The sequence below is a fragment of the Pinus tabuliformis genome, chromosome 7 (genome assembly GCF_031772625.1).
Source record: "Pinus tabuliformis cultivar Carrire ecotype Pingquan chromosome 7, CPIR1, whole genome shotgun sequence".
In the NCBI taxonomy this organism is placed as follows: domain Eukaryota; kingdom Viridiplantae; phylum Streptophyta; class Pinopsida; order Pinales; family Pinaceae; genus Pinus; species Pinus tabuliformis.
This window is the reverse complement of record NC_142293.1, coordinates 388,685,930-388,695,308: the sequence shown is the minus strand read 5'-3', so window position 1 is coordinate 388,695,308 and position 9,379 is coordinate 388,685,930. Positions and strand designations below refer to the sequence as shown.

The following is a 9,379-nucleotide window of genomic DNA, read 5'->3' as shown; positions in this document are numbered from 1 at the left end:
TTTGTCGCAGTGACCAATGGGATCACAAGCAACAATGTCTTTAGAAAACACCACTTCTCCTAGTGTCTCACGATCCTAGCAACAACATTGTGTAATGATCCTTTATGGAATAAATTTACTATTTCTCACTTTCTTGTTTAGGTATGGTGACCTCTTAGTGAATTGAACTCAAATACAAAATACTCCAATACCCATCCATAAGGAAGACCCCATCCTATATTATAGCTAAGTAATGAACCTCAATAATAACTGCTAACTACTTAATAGACCTTTCTTTATGAGGCCACATTACGTTTATTCCATGCTAACTAACTAGTGGACATTATTTTTTTTAACATCCTTAATCGGCCTAACGCTTTACGTTGACTGATTATCATAACTATTCCATTACTACTCTAGTGGGCTCTTTGAACCCCTAATTACAACCCTAAGAAGGATCCCAACATCTTACCATCATTGAATATGGAGTTCTCTTCTCCTCAACAATAGAAGGAAGATATTCCTTTCTCTACCCCACAATTCCTCAATGACCCTCTTCCCTCATAGTGCAAGCAAAAAGAGTGCAAGATCTCTATTTTTCTATTTTGGAATGATTTGGAGGAGGCCAATTGGCTCAAGCAAAATTACAAGGTTTATTGGTGTTTGTTTTTATGGGCATTCCAACCATGTTTTTTCCCTAAAAACCATCCCATTTCCTCTTTTTTCTTATTAACAAAGCCCCAACCATCTAGAGGCTTTTCATAACCATAATTCCATGGGGTTCTCTTTTCAATGACATGGATAGCCATAATGGTTTCACACAAGTTCCTTTGTGAACAAAGAGAGAAAGAACATTCAAAATGGGAGGATGGAGAATGTTAATGGGAGATGAGTTATTTCAGTCTTTATTTAGGAGTTTAATAATGATCTATGAATGAGGGTGAATAATAGTTTTTCCTCAAGAGTTTGGAGGAGTCAAGTGCCCCCTTCTTAAATAAGTATGAAGAAATGTTCAAAATACCACCTATGTACAAAGTGGATGACATATTAAAATAAAGAAACATGGGAAAGAAAGGTTGTATTTCAAAGAACAAGTGTTAAAGCATATCTTCTATGCACCCCATTTCTCTTCCTAGTATCATGATCTCGATTTTCCATATTCTTTTTCAAACAAATTTTTTGATGAATAATATATTATTATATATTTTCTTTTAATTCATCCATTTTCATTACACATAATCATAAAATTGGCAAAATAATTTTAATCCACTACAAAAGCTCACATAGATTCACTAAATTTTGACCTTGATCTCCACTAAAAACTTTTATTCATACCCTAAATGAATGTAATTATAATAATAGTGAAATATTTTTAAAAAATTATAGTAGTGATAGCTATTATTGAGATGTAATTGTGCTTTGAAAATGAGAAAATTATCGGAACGTTTTGAACGTTTGGGCTTCCAAAGTAGTGGGGTTAATTGAGTTCACTTTTAATGTTTAATAATAATTCTATTTATAAAAATCAAATCAAAATTGAATCCAATACACTTTTTTAACCTTTTGAATATTTGGGCTTCCAAAGTAGTGAGGTTAATTGAGTTCACTTTTAATGTTGAATAACAATTGTATTTATAAAAATCAAGTCAACATTGAATCCAATACACTTTTTTAAATAAACACTAAAGCATGGTTTTCAATACAACAAATCACTTGTTATTTGTATTTGGTTGTAATTTTGAATTTTATTTTTTTTAGTTAAGACTAACCTAAGTACCCACAAGGGATTTGAACCGGTGACCTATCGCAAGGAGTGCCTTAACAACGCACCCATTCACTGTCAATCTAAAACCCCATGGGCTGTAATTTTGGAAATTATGTAAAAAAAAATAAAATTAATTTAAAAATAAAAAAATTTAAATATTTAAATAATTTTATTTTTTTTTTTACAAATTTTTAATAAATATATATATATTATAATCATATTTAATAAAAAAAATAATAAACAAATTCGGATATGGATAATCCTCTAACCCAAAAAAATTAACCCCGCGGCAACAAAATCCCCACCAAAAATTTGATTTTGTTAAGGAGAACAATTTGATCATTGGGTACGCCATAGGAAAATCGACTATTCTATTCTATGGAGAATATTTTAATTTTATAACTTTAACTTTATTGCAACAAAGTCCCCACCTATGTGTAATAAAACATATCTGTTAACTCTTTCCTTACACCTAGGAATATAATAAATGAATTAAAACTCGGATATGATACTCTATGAATTGTGATATATTATTCGATACGGTTTATTACGCTTAAGAATATACTAACTAATTCAAAACTCACTTATTAGTCCCTGCCATCTGGCATCCGGCAGGGACTATAGTAACCGTTCGGCGGGGAGATAGCATTAATTCGCAGGGTTTTTTAGTGGTATTATCACTTATATTCCAAAGTTTGCAGTGGATCTTCTGTTGGCCATCTTATTTGGCCTCTTCCCGAGGCGGAAGAGGCCGGACCATATGTTAAACTGATATTTACCCACAATCAAGTGGCCCTGACGGTGTGCGGTTTAGTTTTAATGCTGACATTAATTCCTTAATGTTTAATGTTAAGTGTTCAATTCGTTGTCTGCTAACTTGCTTGTTCTTTCGCTGCTAACGTGCTTGTTCTTTCGCAGGTGTTGTGCACGTGTGCTCTGTGGCATGATCCTCATCAACAGGTGTATCGCTGCGGTGTATCGCTGTGGAGATTGAATGAAAACCAATGCTGGTAGAGCTCGATATGATGCTGAGAGCTCTGAACCTGGTCCTGTCGCTGCGGTGGAGAGTTCTGAACCTGGTCCTGTCGCTGCGGTGGAGAGTTCTGGAGCAGAGTCACAGATTGTTGGCCGAGATCAGGTTGGGTTCGAACCTGCGACGAACAATATAACTCATAATATTATCTACCATGTCCAGGCACAATCTATATCTTCATTCTGCCTTGGTGTTCACGTGCAAAGTAAAACCTACTGCTTCTGCAATCAATGTAAGTACATTTCAACCATTTATACAGCTCTTCCAGAATATGACTTGTACTGAATGTATAATTTATCAACTGTGACTGAATAAATTAGAAGCATTGTTATGATACATCAAGATTTAATATCGGAATTACCTGCCATGTTTTTATGCGTACTCCATTTTGTGTGCCATTGAGAGAAGCTCCATTAACAAACACGTCTGAAACTGTATCTTCTGAATCACCGCTGCCAAGGCTTCCAATACTGCTCATACAAAAACATCATTAACAGTTCCTTCGTGTCTAAGATATAATTTTCGATATTAAACTAGGCGCAACGTCGTTACCTTATTCCGTGTCCAGGCCCACAAACTAGTTTGCTGACTTCAATGTCTGAGCTTTGTGTAATTATAGAAATACAATCATCTCCTGTAGAGTTTGATAGGATTTTGATTATTACAATCTTGTTTTCTGCATGACAGTCAATTATAGCTCAAAAGAGGAAAGTGAAGAATATTATGAGTTATGGTAACCAAAACCAACCTGTTGCAATTGTGCAATTCTGAATCACTACATGTTGAGAGGCGTAGATGTGAATTCCATCTGTATTCGGACTATCGCCCGGAGCAACAATTTCCAAGTTTTCGACTTGAACATGTGTTGACATAGCTATTTCAACATGAATTTTTGGACTGTCTCGGAACTTCAAATCTCTCAAATGTACATTTGAGCAAGAATATACCATAAATGCCTGCATTCAATTTTAGGTTAGCAATACTAAAAAGCTATGAAATTGAGGTAAAACTGTTAGGTTCATAATCAGTTTAGGAAAATGCCTAGAGAATGTTTAGGTAAGCTTACTGTGGGGACACTCAGGCACATCTGTATAGCACAAAATAAAAAAACAAAAATGTCAATAATAAAATTATTTAAAAAAAAAAAAAAAAAGCATTATTATATAAAAAAATTCGATGGAATGTTAATGTATAATCCTCATGACTAAACTAAAAATAAAAATTTCCTTTTATTTAACACATATAGCTATTGAACTAAGCTACCAAAACACATCATGCAATAGCTATTTAGTTTGCCGAGCAATGTGTCTTACATGGTTTTGGTCTCGGTTGCAATCACCATCCCACCATTTCTGGCCTGTCCCATCAATAATGCCTCCGCCATTAATAGTTAATCCTTGCACCTTAGAGAACATGAGCCATTCATTGCGCTCTTGGGGATTCCAGCGACAGGGATCATGTGGGGCGATTATTCTGCCTGATATCTGTTTGATGTTCAGGGATATTATATGACAGCAAACGATGTTTAATTCTTAAAATTTATATGAAAATATATATTGCAAAATGAGAAGATCTTGATTATTACCTGTGCAGTCAAATGGACACTCTTGCAAGGACCATTAAAGTTGATGGGTTTAACCAGGTAGCTTTTCCCATTTGGAACCAGAAAAACAGAATCCGAGCTGCTGTTGCATGCTGCATTCCAAGCTGCCAAGAAGGCCTGATCACATAACTATGGTTAACATTTTTTAAGAAACTGGAATCGCTCTGTTTATTGCATTCGTCATCAATGTGGATCTAACTTCATTCCGTTCTTCCGCAAGCATATCTCCGGATGATATAACTAATCGTGCGAACTTGGAGCTCAATAAATCATCTTTTCTGCTGAAAGTAAGTCAAGATCCTTATAAATCGGAAAGATTTTTTCTTTCGATTTAGTTGGGAACTCCTCCTGCCTCGAAACACTGGAAAAGCTTACTTTTTTCCTGCAATTATAAGCCATGGGCTTCTCTAAGCAATGGACGGCGATGTGCTTACTCTGAACATGGATTTCCCATTCCTTGCTGCCTGCTCAGTAGCCCTTAACGAATTTCTTAAAAAGCCCAGGTGAAAGCCTTTTTTGCTCTGTCCGAAAGAGCTCTGGTTTTCTCTCGGTGCGAGGGTCCTATTCTGAACCAGCCGCTATCACTTTGGTTGCAGGAGAGTATAAATCAAATATGACCGAGATCAGCAAGAAATGGTAGCTGCAAATCAGCAAGAAATGGTCGGGCGCATGGGAGGCCTATAAATCAAATATGACCGAGATCAGCAAGAAATGGTACCTGCAAATCAGCAAGAAATGGTAGCTGGGCCCGACCGGTGGAACCATGTTTGGCCACTACACCCCTATCGAATACGAGTCACTTCTTAACATTGCTTAAATCGGTGAGAAACGGTAGCTGCGCCTGACGTGGGGACATAAAGATTCTGGTATGTTCCGCTGGACGTTGATTAACCTGACACTTGGTATTCATGCGGTAGCATGAAGTCCAGCTGCAACGAATTTTATATTTTTATATATTCTAATTGTTATATTATTTTATTTAATAATTTTTTATATAACTTTTACTTATTAGATTTTTTCTTTTTTATTACCAGCAGGTATGTTTATTAACAAGTCCAATAAACCCGGAATCGAGGTTAGCATCGAGCGTTTACAAATTGAACCATTTTATCTGTTTTTGTCCGGATTATAGCAAAATAGCCATTTTTTTTTTGAGGTTCGAATACACTATTAAAGTAGAATAAGCAGAGAATGGGGAAAAATAGGTTTGGGAATGCAATGGCTTGATTGGGCTTGAATGGACTTCTGGTGGCTCTGATTTGTCTGTTCTTATCTGGAATTTGAGAATTCTGTTGCGCCCAGGCGCTGGAGGAAACGCTCTGCCTGGCAGCGCAAGCACCTCTTCAAGGATCGAGCCTGTAATTTGGCGAGTGTCGAGCCTGTAATTGGCGGAGGGGCTTATCGGCTAGCGTGATTCGAACCCTGTACAGGTCTGTCCTCTGAATTTTTTTTAATACGTTTTTAACTCCCCAATTTTTGATTTCTCTGTTCGAGGTTTATACGTGTATTGGCTTTTGAGAGGGGGCTTCGAGTTTTTATGGAGAATTTACAGGAAGGTTTTGAAGTTATTTTGGCGTTAATTAACACTGGGGTTTTGTATTTCGAGGGTTTTGTCAGGGAATTTGATTGATTTAATCCACCATGGCGATTTTCCCTTATGGGTTATTCATCTGTTTTGGGTTTTCTTTTAATGGGTAATCAAGGCAATGGTTGCAACATGTTCTTTGTAGCGATTTAACCTCTGGCTCTCTGAGAAGGTTACCTACTTAATTTATCAATCGATACACATTCAATCTGATATTTGTTATATGGTTCCCTATTTTTGTGATCAGGTAACATTACCCTTCGGAATTTTGTTTCCTGCTATCTGCATCCATTGTGTATTTAATAGATTGTGAGTTCTTAATTGGATTTCAAACCTAGCTAGACTGCCCAGCCATATCCTGAATGTGTTTCTTGACTAATTGTTTTCATTTGATTCGAGCATTGCTGGTAACATTACCTTGGATGGTTTACAGTTTGGTTTATCAGGGTTATGTGGCTACTGCAGATTGTTTTCTTTGACTTCACTATACATATATATTTTCGGTGTAGACATAGAGAAGTTTCTCCTACTTTCTTAAAAGGATGCTATGCAAGACAGAACTACTTACGTGTTGTCTATTCAGGCTTATGCATATTATGCAGGAGCTGGAAATTGTGCCGCTACATTTCTTGTAAATTTTGATTCAAATAATGTTGAGAGAGTCATCTTTAATGGTCAGCACTATAGTGTTAAGTTAAATGTTGGAACAAACAAAATTTCTCTGTTGAATATGACGGTTGGAACTGTGTTTTCTACAGTTTACTCTGAAATAAATCAATGAATCGGCTCCTTTAAATTTCAGTTTACGTATCAATGAATCAGTTCATTTAAATTTCAGTTTGGCTTTGAAGCTTTAGGCAAGTCAAATCGTTGAAACCACTACAAAATACGGCATTCAAACATCATATCCCTTTGCCGAACTTTCAAATAGCAAAAGGTTGTAAAATTTCATCTCTTGAAACCTGTAAAAAACCCTGTATTTAACTTCTTAGGCAAAGGGAGATCGTTGAAACCACTGCAAAAGGCCGCATTTTTGTTTGTCGATGTTCTTGCTTTTAGGTCATAACCACTCAGGGTTTTCACCTGGCCTCCATTGCTTAATGGATCTGCGGTTAAGAACTCAGAGTGATCGATGCTAGTTTTTATGAAACAAAGTCTACCAATCTTCAATCCCATTGAAACATTTGAAAAATGTTAATCAAAATATCCACCGACATTGAAATCTACAGCAGTGCCATTTCAAAAGTAATTATGGCTTTGAAGCCTATAGGAATTACACTCACCCCTTTTATGACTTCGACTTGAAGTTTTATCACTTTCTGATGTTACACAGAAGCTCTTATGTTGATACACTGTTTGAAATGTCTGATGTCTGAAATGAAAAAGGCTGAAGTTTCTAAAGTCCTTGGAGACAAACGCCATTGCGATAAGTAGATATAGACATTTTTGTAAATCTTGTTTTGTGACCAACGCTCTTGTAAGTTTACTGTTTTTTCTCGCAGCTTATTATGGAAATTTAAATATTTGTTGTAAGATATTAGATATGCGACTCTACACTTACAAGATTTCATGTTTAAACTCGCTTCTCCTTTTACTAGTTTCACGGATCACTTTTCATTACCTGAACGAGCAAGACTGGCCTTCCAGCGTTTTTATACTATACATTAATAGTAATGTTAATCTTCCCAATATACCTATGGCATATGGACTCAGGCTTCTACATATATATCATATCCAGAATCTTATGTTTAAGGCCTTACACTAGTTCTAAGGTTGCACCCATATATATTTTATATTAACATTTTAATATATTGCTTGGTCATTGTACCGTGGTTCACATTGGTGTATATTTGTTGTTACATATGTGTCCCAATAATGCGTGCTCCAAGCCACATGGAATACCCACCATGCGCCAACGCATTTCCCTCATATGCTGATTAGTTTCGGTCACTGAGATCTTTTCAAGTGATCAAACAGAGCTTATGTGTTTTGTTGTTTTGTGTAGGGTTCATTAGCTTATTTTCCTTTCATTTATTCTATTTTCATTTTCTTCTTCCATGGCACAAATTTTATGGAGAGCGTGAGGGTTTGATCCATTCCCCTTTGGCTTTTTTGTTCACCCAAGTATTACCTCGACCTTTTTACATGCAGGCGGCCTCTTTTTGGTCAAAGAATTTAAGTTCCATATGTCTATACCTGGTGAGTAATAGGGTTTTTATTTCTATATCGGTGTAATTTTTATTTGTTGATTTCCATAGATTTTTCTATCTAACTGGCCACTCTGTGTTTTACACAGCCTGCGAGAAAGGTTAATTTTCCTATAATATGGCCAAGACCCTCCCAATGTTTCCGCTCCTTCTAACATACTTTATATCCATGGATAAGTTATGCCGGGTTTTTTTAGGGTTTCATCGAAGCACCCTTTAACTTAAGTAAAAGAAATCCTTGCTTTTAACCTTGTGCCTTATGTATGTTATTATTGTTAATTGAAATATATTCTGAATAGTTCCTTTGCAGCCAGGTCTTCTGCAAAGGAAATGATAGACGAAATTGGAGGAAAATTGTCCTCGACAAGCTTCCTTGCATTTACAGGTAATCTATCTTCCTTGCCTAAATTTTTACCTTTTGAATCCTTATTGTCTGGATTCGTTGTGCCCCTTTGTGGCATGAGTTTTTCCTATGTGTCAGGGTTTTTATTATTGTCTCATGGGTTCAATTTTGGTTCTTTTGTGTCTTATGTTCATAGTCTAATTATGGTGGTTTTTAACTCATGGATCAGGCCTTTGGCCTAGGCAAGAGCTGGGGGTTTTCAGCTAAAGCTACCAAAGCTGAACATCAGGCACTAGATCATCCACTCTTCCCGAAGGGAAAGGGCGATGGACCCTCATCCCGAGGTGGATCAACCGACAGGAAGACCTGCTCCAAGGGTCCAATTTTGATCTCTTCAACAAACCCTAATCCAGTAGTACTGCAAACAGCTTCTTGCTCATCCATGTCAGATCGATATGCCCTGCCGCTTCCATATGCCATTTGCACCCCATGTCAGATCGATATGCCCATCATTAAATACTCATCATATTTCATCTACCGCCACAGACTCAAAGGGGCACCTAATTTCGCATTTACTACTGCCGCCACATCCATCATTCCATATGCCATTTCAACCCCATGTCAGATCGATATGCCCATCATTAAATACTGCCCTGATCCAATCTGATCTTCAAGATTATTTCTGCACCTAGATCTACCACCAAGATTGCCCGATGTCAGATACATCACTTCTACCGCCAAATACATCATTCCATATCCCATTTGCTCCCCATGTCTTATCGACCACTTAATTGCACCTCAAGTATTTTAAGCTGTCTCGACTAAAAGGAGAGGTTTTTTTGTGCCCGAAATAAGGTGAGTATT

The 9,379-nt window shown here is 36.7% G+C and overlaps 1 protein-coding gene and 1 long non-coding RNA gene across 2 annotated transcripts; one reads left to right on the top strand and one right to left on the bottom strand.

The window, feature by feature from the left end:
• Nucleotides 1-2,697: 2,697 nt before the first annotated feature.
• Nucleotides 2,698-4,519, bottom strand: LOC149247622 (polygalacturonase-like). Its single transcript, XM_089444770.1, has 7 exons — nucleotides 4,363-4,519; nucleotides 4,091-4,261; nucleotides 3,844-3,864; nucleotides 3,526-3,733; nucleotides 3,330-3,411; nucleotides 3,139-3,247; nucleotides 2,698-2,895 (listed from the first exon to the last, which is right to left on the bottom strand). The coding sequence occupies exons 2-7, from the start codon at nucleotides 4,190-4,192 to the stop codon at nucleotides 2,698-2,700; spliced, it is 720 nt and encodes a 239-aa protein (XP_089300896.1). The 5' UTR covers nucleotides 4,193-4,261; nucleotides 4,363-4,519.
• Nucleotides 4,520-5,424: 905 nt separating this feature from the next.
• On the top strand, nucleotides 5,425-6,321 carry LOC149247621 (uncharacterized). The gene is made up of 2 exons (XR_016265639.1): nucleotides 5,425-5,810; nucleotides 5,998-6,321. It is a non-coding gene; the product is annotated as an uncharacterized LOC149247621 (long non-coding RNA).
• Nucleotides 6,322-9,379: the final 3,058 nt, after the last annotated feature.

Coding starts and splice junctions, on each gene's coding strand:
- LOC149247622 (XM_089444770.1), bottom strand. CDS start 4,192: ATGTTCTCTAAGGTGCAAGGATTAACTATTAATGGCGGAGGCATTATT. Junction 3,865..4,090: donor GCAACCGAGACCAAAACCAT/GTAAGACACATT, acceptor TGTGCTATACAG/ATGTGCCTGAGTGTCCCCAC. Junction 2,896..3,138: donor TACGCATAAAAACATGGCAG/GTAATTCCGATA, acceptor TGTTCGTCGCAG/GTTCGAACCCAACCTGATCT.